At 45.8% G+C, this 24,516-nt stretch overlaps 2 protein-coding genes across 3 annotated transcripts in view; both read left to right on the top strand.

Moving 5' to 3' along the window:
- GNAO1 (G protein subunit alpha o1) overlaps positions 1 to 24,516 on the top strand; it is a 141,256-nt gene that overhangs the window by 46,048 nt on the left and 70,692 nt on the right. For both annotated transcript variants that reach the window (XM_085071779.1, XM_085071780.1), the window contains exon 3: positions 3,006 to 3,147. In XM_085071779.1, coding sequence (XP_084927905.1) covers positions 3,006 to 3,147 — 142 coding nt within the window. The remainder of the gene's footprint in view (positions 1 to 3,005; positions 3,148 to 24,516) is intronic.
- Positions 1 to 24,516, top strand: part of B3GNT9 (UDP-GlcNAc:betaGal beta-1,3-N-acetylglucosaminyltransferase 9) — a 306,546-nt gene that overhangs the window by 233,566 nt on the left and 48,464 nt on the right. The gene's annotated exons all lie outside the window — the stretch shown is intronic.

The following is a 24,516-nucleotide window of genomic DNA, read 5'->3' as shown; positions in this document are numbered from 1 at the left end:
TTCATTTATTTTGTAATTAAGCAATAATTGCTGAGGCACTGGGCACTTCTTCAGGATTAATGACTTGCTGGGGGATGGCAGAAGATCTGATCTGCGGTGGAACCATTTTCTCCAGCAAATACCTGCCGTTCTGAAATGAGTACAACAACACAACATGCTAACATATGGGTTTTGCTGTTAGCAGCTGAGGGATGGGGAGCAGGCATTAATGGGTACCTTAGGCAATCAGGTTGCTTCAGTTGTCTCTCACCATTCCATTCAGAGCACAGTGTTTTATTAGTCACTTGGTGAATGAAATGGCTTTTTAATTGCTCGGAATCACTTTTTAAAATTACAGCACTTTCTCCCTGCTCCACAGCCCCTGGGGATCCTCTAAAATCCCTTTTCTTCCTTTGCCCTGGAGAGAACCAGTTCTAGTGTGCCAAAGAGGAACCTGCCTGCAGCAGTTTCCTTTGTAATTCGGACACTGGGAAAAATATAAGCCATTCAGAAAACAGAGGATTCACAGTTGCTGAGAATGCTATCCTCCCATAATTTACAGGTTGCTTAAGGAGTAGCCCACCCTGCCTAAACCTTTAAAGACTTCACAGTCTTGACATACTGCTCACTACTGTTAGGATGCTGTTCCTACATCTATATGTTTTTAATGGCCACAGCTCACTACAGCACCCAAACCCCACTGCTTCTTGTGTCCTGTGGCACCAGGAGCTGGCTCAAGCCATGTCCCATAGCAATATACCTCCCAGGAATAGTGTTGGAGCTTTAAATCTCCTCTAGGCACTAAAGCACAATAGCAGGCAAAAAGAATGGTGTATCCCACATGGATGAGTGGCCACATCAACGTTTCCAAAGGACTATGGGAAGAGCTGCTACAGGGTTGGAACCATCGGATCGCCAAGGCAAGCAAATGGAGAAGTGTTTGTGAAAAGCATATAGGACAATAAATCAGTTCACAGTGCCCTAGCAGACTTTGGAACCAGAGTCAGTGGGGATTTGCTCGCTCAAATATTAGGTAATGTGCTAACTGCGTGATTGATTAATCTGTAGGTACTTCCTACAGCAAAACTTCCACACTGGCATCCACAGTGCTGCTTTCAGTCAGCATGGCTGCCTTCCCAGAGAGATTTCACACAGGAACAATTGGGGTGTTTTTTCTCCATGCTCCTTCTGCCCCCCTTAAAAGTACCAGTTTTATGTCTGTGCTTTGAGCGATTGCAGCACTGTTGTCCAGCCGCAGTGTGTTCACTGAGGAATCCCAGAGCCACTCTCCATCCCTTAATTCTGCCCCTTCAACACAAGGAGCCCTGTTACTCAACAGGGAACTTACTGGCTTGGAGTATTTAGAAGTGAGAATGTCAGGCACCGACTTCATGGAATAAAGCTAAAAGCAGTTTAAACTCTGAGGAAGACCAGAAAGCAAAGCTCACCTCTTTCCCCACACAGCTGTTCAGTCCTCTTTTTGCCTTCTAAATTCCTGATCAGTGGCTTAAAAGTTTTCTGGTCACCAAATGATTTGAATTATTGTCTGTCTGAGGCTGTCTTTGCTTGCAGTCATGTTTTTCCAGGATTCAGGGGTTGTTGAGCAGCTCGTCCCAGGAGCTCAGTGTGCAATGTTGAGTAAGCAAAGGTTGTGGTAGGGACAGCAGAGAGTCAGTCACTTGTATTAGAAAACCTTTCTGTGAGCTTCACATCAGGGGAAGGAGATGTCTGTCTTGGTCAGCATATTTACACCAGACTCGTTCTTCGTGTAGTCATCTGCTAATGACACTGGGCTGGCATCCAGCCCCGTTCTCCATCCCAGCTCTGTATCTATTGCAAGCTGATGGTGTGAGCAAGTGCTCCTCTGTCCCGGGGGGGCCAGCACTTGGCGGGACCTTTGATGGTGTGTAAGTGATTTAGAAAAAAAAGGAATCAAAAACCCTAGTACAGAAACCGTGCTACGTTGAATCAGGGACCAGATCTGTTACTGAAGGACTCTCTGTTGTCCAGTGATATGTGAAGATGAACAAACAAGGATTTCATTTTAGCTAAGCAGATCATCCTCTATTCCAACTCTTAAGACAGGACCATAACTTACGTCTTCACTGGGAAAAATTGTTGTCAAACACAATTAGCTCTGCAAATCCTAGGTGTTTTTGTAGATACATCCAGGCTTAGTTCTGGAGTTACTTAGACATGAATAAATTACAGGGGTCATGTAATTTCCCTGACTGGAGGAAGGGACTGCAATAACTCGCTCCATCAAATAGTTCCTTTGCAGAGTTTAATAGAGACCCGTGCACAGAGCATCCAGCATGCAGAGCTGGTAGGACTGTGGGTCACACTCCCATCTTGCTTTGGCGGGGGGGAATAACATAACATGTATTGAGGCAAAAAAAATCTCAGCATTTTTTCTAAACGAGAGAGAAGGAGGGGGGAGGAAGTGTGGAGGGTTGTAAAACTTCAAGTGTTACATAACTAAGACAACTTCCCCCTCCATGCCTGAGTCCCCATGTGTACAGGGGTATTTTGACTCTGGTTCCTTTTGTAAGGTACCCCAGGAGTTACTACTACTAAGAGGACTAGCCAAAACTAGGGGCTTTTTAACACTTGTTTCAGTGCTTAAGCTCTGATCTGATGGTAATTTGTACACATTGAACCTATTTCCCTAGACCCTGACTGGGAAGGTAATGTAGGACCTGGAAACCTCCAGCCCTGTGACTGCTGAGTGTGAGAACACAAGGTGCTCCAGGCTCCAGCGTTTGCAGTTCATTTGGGAGGGAGGTACCATATGCACCAACTGTGCACAAAACCTTCTTGATAGAGAGCAAAAGGGATGCTAATTCCAGCACTGGGCTCAGACACACTACTGGTGAACAACCAGAAAGGTTTAAAAAGAAATGCTGACTAAATTAAGCAAATCAAGCCAGCAGATGTGCTCTTCAGAAGAGCACAGCTGTCTTTTAGATGTCGCTCCCACTGAAATTACATTCTCAAGAGTTTTTTGTCCTTTGCATTTTCTTCAGGATCATCCATGAGGATGGCTTCTCTGGAGAAGACGTGAAGCAGTACAAGCCAGTGGTCTACAGCAACACTATACAGTCACTGGCAGCTATTGTCCGTGCCATGGATACCTTGGGCATTGAATACGGCGATAAGGAACGACGGGTAAGTTGAACTCACCACTGCTTGGGTACAGACAGTGGAGCACCCAGGGACTCCAGAGCATGAGCAGAAGGCATTTGCACAATCTCAATACCTTGGAGGGATAGGGAGGGAGGGGAGAAGATCACCGTTGTATGCTTATTGCACGTGCAGTTTGTGCAACAGAGACACAATTGCATGTGATGTACACCTATGCTGGGAAGTGTAGCCCTAGGGACCACTGTGTCACAACAGCCACAATCTCTCATGCCCTGGCACTAGTCAGGCCAGGGCAGAAAAATAATCTGCTGTCTAGGGACAGCCTAGACAGAGCTATTGATAGATTTAAGGAAACAGTGAGTGCAGTGAGAACATGCATCTTGTCTCCTGTGCATGTGCTGGATGCACAGGCTGCATGAAATGATGAATCAGGGAGAAGTCTTGCTGCCATTCGAAGCCCTTCCACCAGCCTGCTAACGTATAAAGGCTTTTAGAATTAACTTGATTGGGGCTTGACTGTCTTCTACTCACACATCCCCCATTTAAGTGTACCCAAACAACAATTTTGCTTGCAAACAAGGGGATGTATTATTTCAGTGAGGTTGGTATGGACAGGCTCTTAGGCAGCAGCATTGGCATGTGTCTTATCAGAACAGCTCTGTGATGCCTGGCAGCCTTCTCGTGCCACACACCTAGGCCAGCCTGTCCTTTTACAGTTGCTACTCTGTGATTACTTTCACCAGCTCCCTATTTTAAACAGTGGCTCCTCTATGAGGTGCCTCTGCCAGCCTCTGCCTTGCCTTTTTGCATTTCTGGCTCAGACCAAGACCACACAGAGGAACTCAGAGTCCTAGAGTGGAGTCAAAACCACCCTTTTTGCATGCTGCAATCCCAGAGAAAGTAAAACTACTTGATTTCACTGGAAATATAATGATTTCAGATTAAAGACCTGGTAAATGCAAAGTCCTATGTGGCCCTGCATTTGTCATGGCTATTTTTGGTAGCTATCAAATGACAGATGTACAACGTACTCCAAACTCCTTATCTGAAGGTTGATAATAAAAGCATTCACTAGAAGGGATGCCAAAATCCTGCTGTGGTGTTACTGTATGAAGAGGTACCTTATTTCCCCCAATCGCAAAGAGGCACTTTGATTTCTTTGCATCTGGGGATTTTCCTGTAGGAACTCTAAATCCTGGAGACATTTCCATCCCAAACGTGGAGATGATACCATAATGGAGTTCTTGTGAGCTTGCCGAGAACTAATGCTGATGGCTTTCGAACTGAATACATTAATCTGTTGATTACTTGGTGACTCAGCTCTCAGCAAGGCAACGTATCTCTCTCAGCTGAAAACCTATGCCCAGGAAAACAGAAACAAATCATTCTCCATGTCTGATAAACAGTCTGTGGCAGACAGCTTTAAAATGTAAAATTTCTTTCTTTTTTTTTTTTTCAAACGCCTGAAGTCCTAATTTGAGGAGGGAAAACTCATCACTGTTTTAGTGCCAGGCCTGGCACAGTACAGGGTGTGGAGGAGGAGAGCTGTTATCAGGACTGCCAGGAACGAGAGGTGGAGTACTGGGCTGTACAAAATGTTGTGTCCGTTCATATTCCTGGGGAAAAGATGCCAAATGTTCCTAGGGTTGTACGATAACTCAGGCTGGAGAGGAGCTCAGGAGGTGTCGAGCCCAACCCCTGCTCAGGTAAAGTGTGAGGTCAAACCAGGTAGCTCAGGGCTCTACCCAGCTGGGTCAGAAATCATTCAAGGATGGACACTGCACACCCTCTTTGGGCAACCTGCTCCACTGCTCTTACAGTCCTCATGATGAAAAGGTTTCTCCTTATGTCTAGTGTGAACCACTGTTGTTTCAATTTATGCTTTATGGCAGTAGGGATCTTGTATTATGCTTTGCAAAGTAAAAAGCAAGTTAGATTAAATTCTCCCCAACCTTGTTTCCCCTAAGATATGTAGTTCTGGAGGAATTACTCCCGTCTTACAAAGGTGTCATGCTGACTGTGTCAGACAAGCCTGCCACAAACCCCTATAAACCAAACCACTGACTGGGAGGATGATTCAGAGTATCTATTCCCTTCATAGATGGCAAAAATATTTCTTTATCCAGCAGTGGACAAAGGGAAAGGAAACCAAGTCTCTCAGACTGTGATCTTCCACTTGCTCCTTTCTCTTAGGCACGGAAAGTTGCTGGTATTAGTATGAAATAGTATTTATTTTAATCTTACAAAGAAGCACATGGCTTCTGCTACCCTGCTTTTGTTATTAATGCACAGCTGCTATAAAGAGAGGCCATTAAACAGGCGATTTGTTGAGTATTATGCTACGTGGTTCATCCCTTTTCAAGCAAAGCTTTTCTATTTTAGAAGTCATTCCTCAGCCAAGGGTTTCCAATGCAAATCTTTTAGTGGGGGATTTTCCCCTACTCACCACTTAAGCCCCCAAGAGAAGGGAGCTCAGGAAGGGAAGCTAGGGCTGTGGCTGCTCAAGCCTGATTCAGCAGCAGGGGAGGAGGGGACATGGAGCTGGGACAGGTTTTCCCCAGAGACCACTTGGCTATTACTGCTTCCCGCATCCCTCTTTCTGAGAGATGGATCTTTACCTGTATCCCTTCCAAATGGCACCCTGGCCTTGTTCAAAGCAAAAAAACCCCTCCCCTACTTAATAAATGCTTGTTGTTATTGAGAGAAAATAACCAAATCCTCTCACAGTTCTCATTTTTCTCCTGCCCATAATTGTACCTCCAGTATTTAGTCTAATAGAAGTGAAAAGACTGGGGGAAGACTAAACCCCCTTGCTTTCTGTGGTCAAAGCAAGATCAGTGTAGGAAATAGGACCTAAAAAGACAAAATAAATCACAAAAAGCAGATGCTCCAGGTCTTGCTGACCCTCTCTACTGATAAGGACTTGTCCCCAGGTTGAGAACAAAACAGTCTGCGTGTAGGATTTCACTTTATGTGTGCTTCTTGTCCAGGGCAGCGGGTTTCCTTGCAGCTGTGCCCAGCTCACGAGAGGTTCATGGCCTGTGGGCAGCACCCAGCTCCTTGTTCCATGTCCTTCAGCAGGGCAGGCAGGAGCACATCCTGCCAGCTCACAGCACAACAGCACAGCACACAGCATGGAAGGTTAGGCTGGAACTCCAGAAATGCTGTGCAAGTGCAAAGTCACGAATCCTTCACATGCTACAAGAGGGCAGCAGAAAAGGAGCAGTCAGTGAGGAGACAGGAGCCAGCTGCAGGAGAAGTGGCATCTGTGGGTGTTGCTCATCTCCAGAGCCACCACTGCCCTGGGTCTGGATCCCTGACAAGCCAAGGGGTTACACACAGGAAGAGAGGCAGAGGCTTAGTCTCGCCTGCTTGCTCAGGACTCTCCAGCTGGTCTGTAGGGCACTACTCAGTCCTTACCTTGATAATCAGATTAACAGGCAGGAAAGAGTCAGGCTGTAACATGTAGCCTGTGGATTAAATGGTCCTCTAAAGTGCAAATGTATTAATAAAACAAGCTCCTCACTGATTCCATTTCAGTGTACTCAGGCAGAGCAAATGGGAAATGGAGGTTTGAAACCTGGAATCTAGAAGTCAGTCCAAGTGTTTGGAAAGGATCAAGCAGGAAGGGCAGGGTAAGGATGGATTTCCATACCTCTATTTGAAGATCTGGTTCCAAAGTCTGGCATCAGCAACCCCAGGCGGAAAAAGCATAAAGTCTCTTCCTCCAAGGGTCAATGCTGACCCCAGTAGCTGCTTGGAAATGCAGACTTGCTGAGATTGTTCAGAAATTACTCAACTGAAAATCCAAGTATCAGTTGCGTGGCTCAGATCCGAGTTTCTGAGGTGACAGGTCACAGGTTTAGCCCTTGGGGTCTGGAGGTGGCAGGCAGTGACCTTCACACTGAACTTTTTCCCAGTGTGAGTCTGGAAATGTCTCTGCTTCAGCTATGAAAGGGAAAACTAAAAAGCTGCTAAAATGTAAAAATATTTAGATAGGGATTTTTTTTGCTTTCGGACTTTGTAGCAAAATGTGTCTGTGGTGACCTTCTGATGTGTACAGTGTGCAACTCCTGAACTGTGAGCCAAACAAAGATGTACCTGGACATTTAAAAATATTGGCTAGTAGCCTTAAAAAAAAAAAACCTTCTGTAGTGTAATTGAACAGCCCACCCGGGGTGGCTTGCAAAGAGGTCGGCATCAAATCTGCTTCTGAACAGAGGTGCCTGTAGAAACCTGGTGCCTCCAGCCCCTTCCCCTCTGCATGTGCCAAAAGGAGATTTTAGGAGCTGCCCCCTTCCTCTCATTCTTGCTTGGCAGTGGCAGGAGCAAAGTCACAGCCACTGTCACCTGCTGCCTTCCAGGCACTGGAGGGGAGCAGTGTGGGGGAGGATCTCTCCTTTGTAAGATCTGCTCTGTGTAACTGGCTTTTGTACTTGTCAGCTCAAGATACTGTGCTACTTCATTTGAGTCAGGTATCTGTTTAGACCAGCTGTCTCCTACTGTGTGTCCCTAACCCAGGCTCTCTCAGAAATGTAAAAAGGCTGCTAATAACTTCGGGGAGGGCAGGTGAGGTTAACCAGGCACTGCTGTGCTGGTAGGAAGCCTCTGTTAGCTACCTGGGTGATCTGGGGAATGGACTCAGGATTCCTGGGCTTGTGCTGCTTGACTGAGGATGCAGCCAGTCTTGCATATCTGCTGTTGTGAGTGATGGGAACTTAGGGCTGCTTTGTAGAAAAGTAGGATGGAGTGGAAGAAAAGGAAAAAAGGAATAAAGGGAAGGCACTAGACATGCCTTTTTTATGTGGTGTCAGCATTTATCTAGATATCCGGCTGCAGACAATGTCTGCTTGCAATAGTCACATACAATCATATTTACTGTACTGTATCAGACTCAGTACAAATACCCAAGTAACAGTCCAGGACAAATATATTGGCCTGCCCTTCGTAAAGGTCTGTCACTTTTCCATTAAGGCTGAAGCCCCTCTTGGTCCTTCCACAAGGTGCATTTCAGTTGCCATCAATTATGTTTCTGAGTGGTGGGAAACAAATAAAGGGCAGGGCATATCTTGAGAGGTGGGAAACATGAAAGAGAGGAAAGCACTTGTTATTGTCACAGCCTGCCTTGTTGCCAGGGAGATGGTTGGCTCATTCAAGAAACACTTGTGGTTGCTGGCCAAGATGGCCAATGTATTTGGAATCTTTGCAGCAAAATGAGGGTGTGGGAGAAAGAGGGAGAGAGCAAAGAACAGGGAAAAGCCCAGAGTAAGCTCTGCCTGCATGGCCACAGGGCATGACCCACACGCCCTACAGCACCACTTTTCTAGTCTCTCTAACCAAAGCAGCAGCTTCTACATTCCACTAATGTATTTTCCTCCTTTGGAAATCCCTTGAGCTCCTGGAAATACAAGATCTTTCCTAATAAATGATACCAGTAAATTAACAGCAGAGCACAAAGGCAGTTTATGATAGTCCTTTGTGCCAACTAAAAGAGCATGGAACAGTCTACTTCCATGCCTTTGTTCTGCCTCTTAGGGAGAGTCAAACTTTCTCATCACCAGGAGGGATCCCAGCCAAGTCAGCTGAGACCCATGGCTGGACCTGGGAGACCTTGCTTAGCAGCAGCAGTGGCAGCACAGCCTGGCCCTGTGCTCCTGCAAAGCTGAAGTCGTGATCATCAGGTCTATCACATACGGTGATCTTCACATGGCAAAGATGCCCCAGAACCAGTGTCTGCTTTGCTGTACTCATGCTGCTAATAAAGATAGCCAGCAGAAGGGAGACAAAAGCAGCTGGAGCTGTGGCTATAAACACATCACGGCTTGCTCTCACAGGCTGAATTTGGCCTAGAAGAGCCATCCAGTTAAATAAGCAGGTTGTTTGGTTGGGAGTTGCCAAGTCTTCATGTAGAGGTCTACTTTGGGCTAAGCTGGTCAGCCTGTCCTTTCTAACTTTTCTGGGTAATTCCAGTAGAAAACTGCCAAATCATTTAGGGCAAAAATGTGATCTTAACTCTGGCACAGCATGGTTTACAGGGGCTGCAGTAATGATAATCAGCAGGAGCATGACTATTGCAGGAGCAATAGTCAGAATCCCAGGCTTCTGCAAATGCGTGTCAGTGCTTTTCAACAGGGAGAAATCCTGACTTTGGGCTCCTAGGAAAAAGGGAGAGAAGGGGACTCAAAGGAGAAATAGCTCAGAAAATGTAGTAGTAGTAGAAACAGCTGGATGCTCTAGGCAAGCAGCTGAACCGCATGGCCAGTGCTGCACCAGAGGCTGTACCAGTAACCTTTCTTTCAGCAGAAGACTGTCAATCACTCACAAGAGCTCTAAAAACCCAAACTTCCCCAGGGTGGCCCAATGTACCAGTTTTAGTTAAAATTCCTAAAGAATTAAGAAAGATGCCTTGAAATGGATCCAAAAGGAGGCAGAGGAGAGTGGGCGGCAGTCGCGTAGCACGTTGGAAACGCGTGTGGTGTGGAAGGCAGCTCGCTGGAAAGTGCCACCTTGCCGAGCATTGATGTGCCAACATGATGTTTTTCACTTTGCTCCTGTTTCAGGATTATATCCATGGTGTTGGCATGGCAACCCTCACTCAAAAGTAAACACTGGTTCTGCTTTTTGGGTTCTCCTGGACACTGATGGTGAATGGGCAGCAGTGAAGGGATGGGGTGGGATAGAAGTTCACCTGGTCTTCCAGTCCCTCTGTGCAGTCAGAAATCTGTTCCTAAGAAACACTTTTTTGGGAAAAAAACTATTGTGAAGCTCTTCCGCATCATTTCTAAGTGAGCCAGATGAGAATAAGAGATGTGGTCACACCTTAAAATGCCACCAGATCTGTTTCTTTGGTGAGCACTTGGCATCAGCCAGGCACTGTAGGTTGGTGATACTTGCTGTCCCTGCTGCCATCCCAGTTCTGAGATGAGTTTTATAGCTGAACATCCTACAAGAGCACTGACCAGAACAGATGCCATCAATTAAAACTAGCTTTTTAATTTTCTTTTGAAGAAATACAGAAGAATAAGAGATGTCTCAGGGGATCATTGTTAAGAGAGAGACTACAGTCACCTTTTTCCAGCTCCAAGCTCCAGGCTGAGTCTGATTCACCACCTAAAGAAGGCTTTAAAGAAGATGGTGCCTGAGTCTTCCCAGAGAGACACAGAGGACGAGGCAGTGGTCACTGGTGCCAGGAAAGGGAATTACAGTCAGAGATGGGCTTGGGCTCATTGTGCTTTGCCTCTTCTCTCCATGGCATTAGGAGAGATCAAGACAATCTGCACTTGAAAGAATACCCATCCCTTTGGGTATTAGATGAGTGGAGGGATAAGAGAGGTCCGAGGACATTTGTATATGGGAGGATCAGTGAAAATAGGAAATACCTGAAAGGTAATTTTTAAATTATGGGTATTGCCTTCCTCTTCAGCCAACCACCAGCAGGAAAGCATCTCTGGTAAGTTCTCCTGGCATTGTCTGCTCCATGGATGGTGGAAAAATGCAACCCCTTCGGGTGCAAATCTGTCTTTAGAGACGTTAGTTTTTTCATGGTGCTTCTGCCGTCAACTGCTATTTCAGGCTTGATTTCTGAGGAATTAACCACACTAGTCCTCCAATGAATCCTTGAAAAGGATCCTCATTTCCCCTAAAACTGTCCAACACCCCTGTTCACCTATGAAATTGCAGACCCTGTGCTATAGGCAGGTTAGACTTTCCTACTCCTTGTGTGCAAGCTCTCTCTTTTCACTGAGAGAGGGATGTGTTTTTCCTCCATGAGCTTGTATGTTTGATACTGATTTTTTGGATGATGCAGGGAATATTTTTAGTCTGAAAAGAAAGAAAAAACCCACCTATCCCTGTTCGTTGGAAGAGGAGCTGCCTGCTGTCCCATGTGAGATTTGTTATTCAAATGCAGCCACAGTTAGGGCTGCCCAGGGCCATGGTGTGACAGGGAAGAGGCACAGAGGGAAGAGTGAAGCAGACACAGGACTGTAACATTAGCAGCAAATTAATGAGAGGTAGAGTGCTGCTTTCCATTCCCACAAGATACTGATGGAAGCAGGCTTCTCTGGGAGCCCTGGAAAGCACCAGAGTGGAACAGCACAAAATACAAAGTGTTCAAAAATATTTGGCAGCTGGGGCAGAGCCCTGAGAAGGTGAAAATCTTATTGTTCGAAAAGGGGCTGCCTGGCAGCTCCTGGATTGAGGGTCAGGCAAGAGCTGGCTGCACACCCCATCAGCTCCTTCTTGCTGGATGGCACAGCCTGGCCAAGGCAGATTCCATCCTATCCCAAGGACAGGGATCAGTGAAGCCACTCCCCACAGACAGCAGCAGACAGCAGTGGCCTTGCCCTGGGTGGCATCTGGTGTTGGTGAGCACAGGCAGATACTGTCTGTCCTTCACTAGAGCCTTTCTGTCCATTAAGGGATTGAAGGGCCTGTAATCCAGGACAAAAAATACGTCTAGGTATTTGATGTACTCACAGCTGAGGCACTGAAGTTAAACACTGACATGGCAGAGGCTTCAAAGATCCCTACCCATGTTTCTGACTGTGTGGGTGATCAGGCGCTTTCCAAGGTCCTTCCAGAAAGTCACCATCACGTTTGAGACTGAAGTTTGGGTTGCATCTGGCCACAGCCTTGTGCAGGCAGGATGCTGCCTTCAGGTATGACTGCAAGTCAGCTCTCCAAGCAGCAATTGCAGATAACTACTAACTACTCAGCACATTTCAAATACATGTCAGTTATTAAGTAGATTTATTTCCATCTCTTCTGGGAAATGCTGGGAAGCACTGCTGAGTCACACTGCTTACTCACCAGTTTTAGGAATGGCATTAAAAATACTTATTTTCCACATGCCTTCTATGATGTTCCTATTATTTGAATGTCTCCAGATGTAAAATGAAAACATTTGTATAGGGTTTTCCTGGCCTTAAACAGATCTCTGATGCATAACTCACAAAAAGGCATAAAACAAGGGATCTGTCCCTTGGCTCTGTTGTATCATGCTTGTTCAGAGATGGTGGTGAGGGTGGTCTTTGCTCCAAAATGGCAGGAGCACAGGCAGGCTGGGCTTGACACAGCTTGGGATGGTGGAGGGAGAGTGTGAGCAGCTGCTTTGCTGTGCCCAGGCACATGGGAGAGGAGGGACATGGAACATGGATATGTTCCTTACCTACAGCAGATGCTCATAAACTCAAGACACAGTATTCTGCCGTGGTCTGCTCTGGTCATAGACCCCAAAGCAACTCAATCCTCAAGGGACACAGTGCCAGATGCCCTTGCAGGAGCACCAGGTCCAAGGGCACACTGAGCTCAGCCACCTCACACCCTGGGAGAGCAGGTTTCGTTGTCAGCTTCAGCAGGGAGGTGTGTGAAAGCTTCACTGACAGCCTGCTTCCTTCACACCCTGAAATTATCCCAGACAGGGGAACACACTGGAGCAGAGGAGCCATTTCATGGCCTGTGGCTGTGAAGTCCCATCCTTCCAAAAGCGGAATTTTGCTGAGCTGGTGAGGCAAGGAGACAGAGCTCCCAGCTGATCGCTGCCCTTAAGGAAGCTAAAATGTGCCAATGCCATGCCCAAGCCCCACACCACCCAAGGGGAATCCTGTCCCTCCAAAGGAAGCAGCTGCTTCTTGTAGGCTGGATCGGCCAGCTGGGGAGAGTGTGAGGCTGCCTTCCCTCACACAGGGGCACAGTGGGATGGTGGCACCTCAGACATGTCCCTTGCAGTGCATCAGTCATGGGCATGGCAGAATGTCTGCCACACATGAAGACTTTATTACCCGAATACAGGTTTTACTGAGGCTATTAATCAGTATTGTGTACCTTGGTAATAACTGATTAAAGGTACCACAAGGGAACTCATTTAACAGCTGCAATTACTGCTTTGACCTCAGCCTCACCCACTGAGTGGGATGTGAGGTGAGCAGGGAGCAGCCTCACCAGGGCTGCAGGAGCTCAAAGATGCCATTCAGCCTGGTCAGAATTGCTGTGGCAGGTGACTGGGCAGTTCTTGGTGTTTCATTCAAAATAAGGAAAGAATCAAGCTCCAGATGAAGGTTAGAAACAGCAAAGCCTCAAGATCTGCTGTGAAACAGTATCATTTTGCACAGTGGCAATGTTTAGCCTTGTGGTCAAAGTCAGAGGGAGAAAATGTGGGGGAAAAAGTGCAGGATATGTGAATTAGCCCACGTCTGGTTTAGGGGTTTTGATAGACAGTCACGGCGGGCTGCAGGACACCTCATCCTTCCCAGCAGAGACCCACATCTGCGTCACATCATCCCGGAATCGCTCCAGGCAGCACAGCACATCCCTTCCGAGTGCCAAAACCCACTCAGGAGCCAAAGAAAATCTCACCCACAGGCTTTGAACACATTTCCTCCTTTTTGCTGTGCTATTCGTTTTCCAGGGCTGTAGGAGTTTCTGGTTTGCAACACATTGTATCTGTGTTGATGGTGTGACTGTTGCTAGATACTTTTCCCTTGGTAAGAAATAATTCCCCTAGGTTGGCTATGTATAATTAAGTCCTCATTTTCTTACAGATTGGTTTAAGACTAGATTAACTCAATTGATTAGAGGGGAATTACTCTTGATTTACACTGCAATCGTGGGAATGGAGGATCAAGTGACACACAGGAGCAATCGCATAGTAAATGCTCGGGGTAGCTACATGGTTGTCACCCACCTTTCTGTATTTGAAAACTCCCTGAGCAGATGTTTGTTCCTTTATGTGAAGGGGGGGTACTAAGCTGATCTTACCTGCTGAATACACCTTACAGATATTCAGTTGGGTATCCAGGTTGTTGGGTCATGTATTGAGTACAACCAGGTACTCTTTAGTTAGCCTGGCAGTAAAACTGGAGCAAGACTGTCCTACAGAGAAATTGCTTCCAGTTTGAAGAGATTTTCCTAGTAGGGATGGGAGAGGATCATATTGCACAGAGGAAAAAGAGCATCCAGTAATGAGAGGAGATACAGACTTACATCTCCAAAATATTATCCTTTCTATGTTTGGGAAGGAAAAAGGGTCCCATCCTGCTCCCTTCTAACTGCCAGCGTCTGCTGTGCTCCAGAGGAGAAACCTCCTTGCCCAGCCCTCCTCAGGAAGGGCACAGCCAGACACAGCCAAGCTCACTCCCTTTGGATCACAGCTCAGCCCTGTTCCCACTGTGTCCCTGTCCATGCCATCAAAGACAAGCAAAAGGAGGCAATGGCAGAGAAGTAGAGTTTTCTGAGTCCAGGAGAGTGCTTGGCTTGCCAATTTTACTGAGCTTTTATTTAAAATTGTGAGAGCTTTTAGTGCTGGTAGATGATATTACAGGCAAGATTTTTTTTTCCTAAGAAGAGGTGCCACCATTCAGTGAGTCTGACTTAGTTCTGTAAAGTTACAAATTCCTTTCTTCCAAGTGAGGAGCAGGTCTCACCTCTGTTTCTCCCTTCTACATGTCATCACATTTGTGTAATTTCTTTTCTTTTCTGCAGGCCAGGTTTGCAACACAGCCTGTCTGGAGGTGCGGTGTGACATTGTGAGTGCCAAAGACAGGGGAATTTTAGGCTATTTGTTCCCTACCACCTCAACAGCACCTTAGCCCAAGGTCTCACAGCCATTTTCCTTCCAGCTTTTGTTCTTTGTAATTGCTGTTATTGGTCCTATAAACTTTGGAAAGCTTTTCTCTTGCCAAGTTCCTCTGCCATGAGCATGTTTCTAACTGGTGATATCTGTGCTGTTCTTATTTGAGTCCCTTGGTTTTAAATAGGCTTTTGCCTTACTCCAGCTGCCCTCAATGGGCATTGCAGGCTGCCCCCACCAAGGTGGACACCTTTTGCTAACAAGCTCAAGTTCTGCATCTCATAGCTGCTGTGGCTTGTGAGTCTTCCTACACTCACTGCCACTGGTGAGGTCCCTCATCCAGGAAATGGCACAAGGTTAAATCTGCTTTCTGCAGTTGGGGTGTGCCTGCTGCTGTTGCAGCCTTCTTTATTTAATTTGCTCCAGAGGCACAAGTCATACCAAGGCTGAAAAGACCATATTCAGCATTACAGGGGATTGTGAGCCAAGTGCAGGCAGGTCTTGTGACCAGTGAGTAGGCAAAAATCCTTATTTCCTCAACTTTCTCTTCAAGAACAGAACCTCAGGGAAAGCTGTAGGACTATTTGTAGCAGCATGTAAGGCTCTGAGCTTTTGGGTCAGATGATCTTGATGTTGTTGCAGACCGAGTGTTGAGCATCTTCTATTTCTTGTTGGCAAGGCAAGCAAAACATTTAGACCTTTAAAACAATCTTTACCCTAAAACCCTGCACTGTGACCAGGAGGAGGAAGGCTGTCCCCCAGCATGAGGACTCTGAGTAATTTCAGCATCAAGGCTCCCCTGGCCATGAGGTTTCAGAAAGCAAGAGGCACCAGACCCAAACGACAGCTGTACTTTTTTCAGTCATGGGTTGTATGCACAGACATTGAATCATCTTAAAAGCACTTTTGGGGGTGACACCCCTTTTCTGGCTCTCCTCTTCCCATTTCTGAAGGAGCTGTAGGGTGCAAAGCCTGGCCCCATTCAGGCAGTGTCTGGACTCAGTGTTCCCCAGCTGCCTTTAACCACAAGCCAGCCACACCACCACACAGACACCTCTGACTGTCCTGCCCTGGGCACTGCTGCACAGCATGGCCAAGGAGCAAGCCATGCCCACCACATTTCAAATTATCAGAGAGCATGATCAACTGATACATTTATTTGTAAAAAGAAGACAGATGATAGGAGAGAGCTGCTAATAGTAATCCACACAGGCAGCAGCAGCTCTGAGCTATCTTTTCACCACTAAAATCTGTCCCCTAAAATCCTGGGCAGACCCCCAGTTCTGGGGTCACGCTGCTTGTCAGCATGCATTTTCAGCTTTGTATCCCCAGGCTGATCCAAGAGCACAAAGGATGGAGAGAGTGAACAGGCTATTGCACTGTGTCCCTTTCTCCTCTGCCATCAACTTTGCAAAGAAAGAGTGGACAGCAAATAAACAGTGAATGCTGATGGGGAGGGGAAACCTATCAATCCACACTATCATTATCTGACTTGCCTTGAAATCCTCTAAGAGATTGCCAGGAATTAGTTCCAGTGCTGGAGAGTCTTCAGTGACCCTTGAGGAACAGAACTGAGCTCAGGAGCCAAGTCCACCACAAAGCACCAGCTTTCTGCAAGCTAAATTCCAGATGTAAACAGATGTTCTCCCCAGCAGCCGTTACAAACCCTATTATACAGGTCAGGCAGCACCAGCACACTGTGTGATTTTAAGCCCTTTTCTGTAAGAAGCTGGAGGGTATTGCCTGGGATCAAAAAGAATGGGTCCAGCAAGTTCCTCAAGCCAGAAAAATCAGATTTCACTTCGTACTGATTATGCAGCTCCCGGATCAGACCACGAGTTACTGATCAGTTTGCTGCACTCAAACTGCAAAAGAGGTTTAATAGTGCCAGGCCAGTTTCCCATTTGTCCCTAATCCCCCCACCAGCACTGAAGTTATTCCAGAACCACAGAGACTTGAGGGTTACAATAGTTTTGTGCTTGAACCAGACATCACAGTGTTGTGTGAAACAATTAGCTGAACCACCAGCACCTTGATGCAGAGACAGAAAATTACACCTGTAAATCCAGGGCAGCTGAAGCAGTGACCAGCACCTAAATCTGGATGGACATATGCTAGGAGCAGTCAGAAATAAAGGGCTTGATGTGTGGAAGGAAAGGAGATCCAATTTCACTCCCAGGACCACCAGCAAAGATCTTTAGATGGTTGTTTCCAGCTCGTACAAGAAAGAAAGAGGCAGTAGGTTCTGGCTGAATGCTAAATAGAATAGCAAGTAGTGCAGTGATAAACGTAGCATCTCTGTAACTACAAAAGGTTGTTCTAAAGGTCAGATCTGCATGTACTCTCCTAGCTCTCTGAACAGCTATTCCTTTCATCCACAAGTTGAGCTTTTGGCTGGGACAGGCTGAAATAAACAGGGCTAAAGCTGTCCCATCCGTTATCGCTGGGAATGGCTTGGCTCCAAGAGCAGGCTCTGCCTCTGCAGATAGAACACACGACATGGCAGGGAGCAGCCCAAGAGGGCAGATGGCTCACGTGGACCATCCTCACCACCAAGCCTTCATCCCTGGGCTTCAAAATGCTGCAGTGCCCCTCTGCGGGGAGAGAGCAACGCCGTTGTGCTCACTGCCAACACACCCCGAGCACAGACCTGCTGGTCAGTGTCCCTTTGAAAGCACAGGCAGAAGTCAGAAGCCCTTCGTTCCATATACACTGCCCAAGGCTGTTTATCTGGAGTTAGGCTTTTTTCCCACCCTCTAAGGTGAGATGTCAGGAAAGAAACACTGGCAAGCCTGCCTGTGTGTTTTCTCTCTCTCATACCAAGTCAAAACCAAAGGGCCCCACAGTCCTGGCGGCACAGACAGACAGATTGACAGTCACTCTGCACAAGAATGGCCAGACAAGGCTGGGGGTAGTCCAACCCTGCTCTTTCCACGCTTTTATGGATGTCCTCCTGTTGTAGTGGCAATAGAACACTTTATTGGCAACTAAGAAATAAAACTAAAACCAGATCAGTTTATTAAATGTCAGAGTTGGTGTGTCTTGCAGAAATGATCCCAGGACACTGAGACAGGAGCACAGGGACTCTGTTCATTCAGGAGTGGAGCTCCTGCAGCAAACACACAGTGCCAGAGGGGAAGGGGCAGTTCCTTTGGGTCTGCACGTTGCTGTCATCTCTGAAGCAGCCATCCTGCCTTCTTCACACACCAGTCCAGGGATGCTGGAGCCAGCCTGTTTCGAGACACCTCTCTCAGCAAAGCCATTTCTATCTTAATGTGTAAGTGGACAAAGGCAGATACATCTGCAGGCTGTGCTAAACCTCAGCAGCCTACACAGTGAGGTTCTGCTGCCACCAGCATCTCCAGGTGCTCCAGAGGCTCCTCAAACAGGTAATAGAGCCATGTTCATTATGAATAGACCACTGGGTCCAGGAACCCAGTCAACAACCCTCTGAACCTGCTGGGCCCATAGAGGTGCAGTAGGTTGAGAGATGATTCCTCGGTGGAAGTAGCTCATCTTCAACCAAAAACTTTAAGAGTGTTGTTAATGACCCCTTGATCTCTACCCAGGAGAAAACATAAGCTGAAATACTTAATTTGGACATGTGGAACTAGAGAAAGTAATCTTTGCTGTCCTGGGAATCAGCTATCCAGGGCTTGAGCCAGAAAGACCGTAAAGTGCTCTGGTTTCTGGTGAAAGAGCTGATCCTATAACACTCTTTTGCATTGCAGGTTTCAAGAGGCAACTTTTTGTTGGTCTATCTTGCTGTCCTATTTATAACCAGCTTACATAGAATAAAAAGAGTATAATTCACAGTGCTTTCTAATTAGATGTTGTAACTACAATCCTATTTCACGCCACTCTAATTTGCTCCATCACAGTATTTTCGAGTTTTGTATTAACTATATCATGCAGGGCAAACTCTTCAAGGGTTTGAAGCCAGCAATTATGCGCCACTTTGATTTGTACATAAAGCTGATGTGAGTCCACATAGCAACATCCCATCATGACGTCTGAAATACCAGCATTAAAAGACACTGTTGAAGCTCTTTCCAAAGTCAGGAGGTTCTTAGTCCAAAGTGTGGCAACTCAAAGCAAGCTTGCCAGGCTAGAGGAGATTTTGCAATCCCAGTCACTTCTGACCTTTCTAAAAGGACTGAATTTTGAAGAGTCCATATTTGGTAGATCTCCAGAGCAATCTACATCTAAGTTTGTGGCTGACATTTAAATCTCTAAAAATGGAAATGGGCCTTTGACACTTGAGCTTCAAGATTATTCATTGTAGAGGGAAAGATCTTGGGAGTAACTGGACTAACGTAGTTAAGCAAACATGATGGGATTAGCACAGGGCAGGATTAGACATTCCCCATTAACACACTGGCTTTGGAATACCAGAAGAGATGTGGGCTGATTCTCTATGTGTTCTAAGTTACTCTGTACAACTGCTCACCCTGTCTGTGCAGATAAGATAACCACTTTGGATCATTAAAAAACTTCTTAGTAGGTGTGAACACCAAAGACTTGTTAAATGCAGTAGCAAAACTAGCCATAGAAAGTTTTTCCATGTATGTTTTAACCTTGGACCTCTGGTTTGCTCTTTGCAAGTGTTTATATAGGGGGGAAAAAAAAAGAACCAAAGACATTTTCCTGGTATTCATCAAGTGAAAAAACAAAGTAAGACTGTAGAGTCCCTGTGATATTTTCAGGAGATGTTCTCAGCTATCTGTTTAGCTTAAGAGTTCCAACTTCAGAAAAACATCCATTTCTAAAAGTGCTTCATATCTGCCTTTGCCTCCACCTCTTTCTTAGAGACTGAAACCTTTGAAATCCTGCAGATGTGTGTTAACACAGCAGAATTGCACTTGCAAGCCTGTGCATTAAAGAGAGCAGCAGCTTCAGGTTAGGGCTTTCCTTAGCTGAGCTGTTGGAAGAAAGCAGCAAGAAGGTGCCAAAGGTTCGTCTCTCCCTTTCCCCCCTCTTCTCCTAGCTTTCCCTGCCCCAGCCACGCCAGGCACAAGCCTCCCCGTGCACAGGGCCAATCCTCAGCCTGAGCACATCCAGCTCCCTCGCAGTCAATCTGGCCCCAGGGCTTGTTTTGGTATTTTACAACAGAACAAATAGAGCAACATTTCATAACGTTCTAATGAGGCACATTGAGGAATGCCCAGGAGACAGAGACAATATCAGTGTTCCTTGGCACAGAGAGAAAATCAAAGGCATTTGTTTGTTATCTGAAATGTCGATCTGTGTTCCTTTCGGTGGTGGGCAGACATTTTTATAGTGTAGGTTCCTGGAAATACTCAGATGTCACTGTTGGTGTGTTCTAAAAGCAGTATTTATTTTCAGATGTACCTATAAAAACTGAGACTGAAGCTCGGAAATATTCAAAGCCATTACAGGATTATTAGGTTTTGAGTAGTGGTTTGCACTCTGTATGGCCCCAAAAGATCTAATCTTTGTGGACTCTCTTCTTCCATTGAATAGGAATTTTATGACTGAGTTGAGAAAGCCCTAGTGAGAGAGGACAATTTGCCCACTAAATTGCCCAGGGAGGAGCCACCCAGCAAAGATCAAACTCAAAAGACACCAACTACATCTGACCAGGGCATTGAGGAAACACTAAGTCTCCTGTTAGAGTGAACATCTGGGAGCAATCTGGTTTGGATCTCTGCTTGATATGTCAGAATTTAAACCAGTGCCATTAGGAGGCATCACTACTGCACATCCCACTGCACTACAGTACAGCCCAGCTCACAAGCATGTGATCTACCAGTGTCCCAGTGTCAGCCCCTTCCTGGGAGCTGGCAGGGTCCACATCTGACAGCTAAGGACTGCCCTTGAGCACTGTCATCACCCTCCTGCCTGTCCTCTGTGTCATGACAGCTGCTGAAGTTTCGTCTACAATCCTAATAGTGGCTTTAGAGGATCAGAGAATCACAGAGTATCAAGTGGAAGGGACCCATAAGGATCATCATGTCCAACACCCTGTTTCTCACAGGACAAACTAAAACTAAATTATATGACTAAGAATATGCTGTTCATTTTGTCAAGCTTGGTACTTTTTTTAAAGTTTGGACCCTCGTTAAACATTTTCCACTTCTCTAGCCTTGGTAATCAGAGACATACCCCAAAAGCAAAATACTGATGACAGATGTTTGCCTCTCCCTTTTCCACTTTTTCCTCTTTAGAGTCTATCTCAGGCTCATGCTGGTCCAGGAACTGGGACTAGTACTGGACGCATCTGGTAGGAGGAGCTGGCAGCAGGTGACCTCAGATGAGTCACTTCAGCTTTAGGCTCAGAAGGCTCTTGAGGTCTCCCCTTCAAGAAAGTGGCAGAGACAGCCTGGGCTCCATCTCCTTGCCCTCCCTGGCAGAGGGGTGTTTGCCAGTCTGGGGTAGCTGCTGTTACAGGTGAAACATTTGCTGCCATGTGAGTCTCAAAGAGATGGGCTGCAGGATGGGCATTTCCAGCTCAGCTGATGAGAGACAGGGAAGAGTTGAAGCCCAGGGAGGCTGAGCTGAGCTGACTTCGTCTTCAGTACGACTGAAGAGGATGAAAACATCCTCTTTAAACCTTTGGACAGCAAATGCTGCTGTATTATTAAGAAGCCAGGCAATTGGAAAGTATTACCCCATTAAAGGAAGTACATCTCCAGCAAAAAATGTTCCTGAGCAAGTAATGCCGTTCTGCTAGGGTTGACCTTGACAGAGATTTCTCCATTCTCATTTGGATCTGGGAACCAAGTATGTTGATAAACTCACTGCTGAGAAACTTAATGTTATTCTCTACATTCTACTCCCTCTGGAAGCCCAATTAGGCATAAGAGAACAAGGATTTTTCTCCTTTTAAATAAATTTTTTTCTGAATGTCACTATTTAAGAAAAACAGAGATGAAATAGTCCCAACCCCTCTCCCCCCCACTGCCAAAGCCAAAATGATCTCAATTAGGTCAGATATGTTCATTGTGGTTTCTCCAATTAAAAAGCTATCATCCGTCAGGATTGTAATTATCCATCCATCAGGACTCTATCAGCCAAAAAGCTTGTAAAAATGAACACTCTTCTGTTATTTTCAGGACACGCAGGCTGTTCCACAAGATCAGCTCATGCCCACTATTTCAGAATGCCTCTGCAAGAGATTGAAAAAAAGGAATAAAGTGGTTAAAAAAAGCAATTCAGACATTAACAATGTCATGGCAACAGCAAATTAGAGCCTCAAAAGCAGAGCTCAGCTTGGGAAGGTTTAGGGAGTCACTGCACTGCAGGACTGAATGAAATATTCAGCACATAAAAGAGGTCCCCAAATGTTTTTTGTATTTGGGATAATGACACCAAGCTGACTGCTATTTATGTACACTTTTGCCTAACCATCGATTTTTTTCCTGCAAGAGATTTTAAAATAGTATACTTGTCAGGTAATCACAGGTCTATTTTGATTGTTGGGGAACTTTGGCATTTGGAAGTGTAATCATAAACATCAGCTTTTCCTCAAGCAGAAAGTTACTGTTGTAGGAAAAACTGATAGAAGGAAAAAATTGAGCTTTGGGGAAAAGTTACCCAGCAAGAGATTTTGCTTGCTGAGTAAGATGATGTAACGTGAGGTGACAGCCTGACCATAACCAATAGTGAGGTATGCAATCTCAGTTTCTGTGTTTTCACCTAATGCTGTGCATGTGTGCAAGCAGACAATAAACCTTCTTTGCTATTTCTTTTCCCTCAACATCCTATAGCTTCTTTTCTAGGTTTTTCAGGCTTTTTCTTCCCCATGAGGTCAATCATGTCAAGCTAAGTATCAAGTGACCATTCCCACCTCCCATAACCTTTACTATCCTGATCTTTACTCCAAGCTTTATTCTCGTGCTTAGTTTCTTGATTATATTAGCTACCCATGTCTCATATCAATAATGGGATGAGATCAGGGGGAAAAAACCTGCATTGAGAAAAATATCCTTTAGTTTTAATTTGGGCTTATGCCAGGCTGGCAGGGAAAGAAAAGGTCCAGCAGAGTATGCTCTGTACACTGAAGAAAACTCAGAAGTGAAACAGTACTCAATATTTATTTATCTTGGGTTTGTATTCTTCTTTCTGCATTTTGTCCTCCACATCTCTCAGCTTTATCACTGCCTTTGTTGTACTAGCTTGGGAACTTGAAACGAGGTCTGAAGCACTTCAGGAATTTCTGTCCCTCTAAGTGGTCTCTCACAGAGCACTCCATTTTGGTGGTCTACAGGATAACTGCTAATGTTCCCAAACTCATCTGGCTGATAGTGGGTGGGAAAATCTCTGAACATCTGAGTCTGTTGCAATATTTGCCCATTCAGTTGCCACATCCCGAGATTGTCCTGCCTTCAAAGATGCTGGGTGTCTTTTAGCTAAGCCTCTACTTCCTGTTAGTCCTCTAAACTCTTGCAAGTTATTTCTTACAGTGCTGGAATCTTAAGGTTTTGAACTTGACTGTAAAGTTAAATTTCATATAGTGCTTACACAGGCATCCCCTGAGTTGCAGGGGAAAGGTCAGTTTGGAGCTGTGAACTTTCCCAGTGTTCTTTCAGTCCAAGTTCTGCATCCCAGTGACTCAGTAACAACAAGTAACAAGCCTCACACCCTTCATGCACAGGCATTGAAAGAGAGCAGCCTCCTGGACTTTAAAAGTTACAAGGTTTTATGTTTTGCCAGCCGGGAAATTCCAATACCTGAATCCAAGACCACTGTCCTCTATATCGCTGGAAGGGCTGGGAGGCACTTAGGGTTTGGATCAGTCATTTCCAGAGCTGCCCCTGAGCAAGGGTGGAAGCTTTATGGTTTGTGCAATTAAGCTTAAGTGAGTAAAGAGGGCTTTCAGACTGTGCAATGCCTGAAGTTAGGGCACAGCAGATTGAAATCTGCTATTCTTGCACGCTCCCTGTGGCACCATTGTCACACTGGGCACCACGATGGGGTTGTCTGATGGAGAGGTTTTGGGGCTGGATCTGACCAGTGGGTTGCTGAACAGCCTTAGGGTAGCAAGTCAGCTCACCTCAGAAGGTGAGCAGGGAAACAGCACACACACAAAGCAGGATTTGAATAGTATAAACAAGAGCCAAAAAAAAAAAAGCTGCAAAGAGGTAAAAAAGGTGTTCAGAAGTCAAAGTCAGAGGAGTTGCCAAGGGTCAAACCTCCAAGTTTATGGTACAGTTTGCTATTTTCCATTTCTTCAGGGACTTCTTTAAAAGCATTATGAGGGCTTAGATTTCACACTTCTTGGGTTTCCCTCTCCTCAATGGCTGAGCTCCTGACTGCTCTCAGTTGCAGGAACCCTAAAACCAGAAGTTCCTCCTACACTGCTGCAACGCCCAAGCAGTTGAGCCAGAGCCCAGAAAAGCCTTTATTGTGAAGGTGATTGAGCTTATTTCTCTCCCAAAGAAAAGTGTCTAAAACTTTGTTTCTCAGTCTCAAAGCCATGACTTGGGTCCTACTGTGCTTGAAGGGAGGACACAAAGCTGCCACCAGATAGAGGAGCAGTCAGGTTCCAGACAGAATTGGTCAGGGGCGGATAACTTGGGTAACCCTTAAAAAATGGACAGTTTTTCCTCTCCAGATTTAGAGAGGTGGCTATTTTAGAGCATCTATTGCATGCAGGTAAAGGCTAAAAGGGTTAGAAGAGAAGGGAAAGAGAAGACATCAACTGTATCTTGCCAACTTGTAACTTGGTTGCCTATCAACAGCTTCATCTTAAAGAGAATAACTCTGCTCTCAGGAGCTTCAGAGCCCCTCTGTACTCTGCTGATCTCGTTATGGCTTGTCAGAAGTCCCTTAAAGCAGAGTATGGCTTTTCTAACAGGAGC

The sequence above is a fragment of the Lichenostomus cassidix genome, chromosome 11, assembly GCF_008360975.1.
Source record: "Lichenostomus cassidix isolate B80296 chromosome 11, HeHo_3.0, whole genome shotgun sequence".
Lineage (NCBI taxonomy): Eukaryota > Metazoa > Chordata > Aves > Passeriformes > Meliphagidae > Lichenostomus > Lichenostomus cassidix.
The sequence above is the reverse complement of the archived record's forward strand: the minus strand, read 5'-3'. Positions and strand labels throughout refer to the sequence as shown.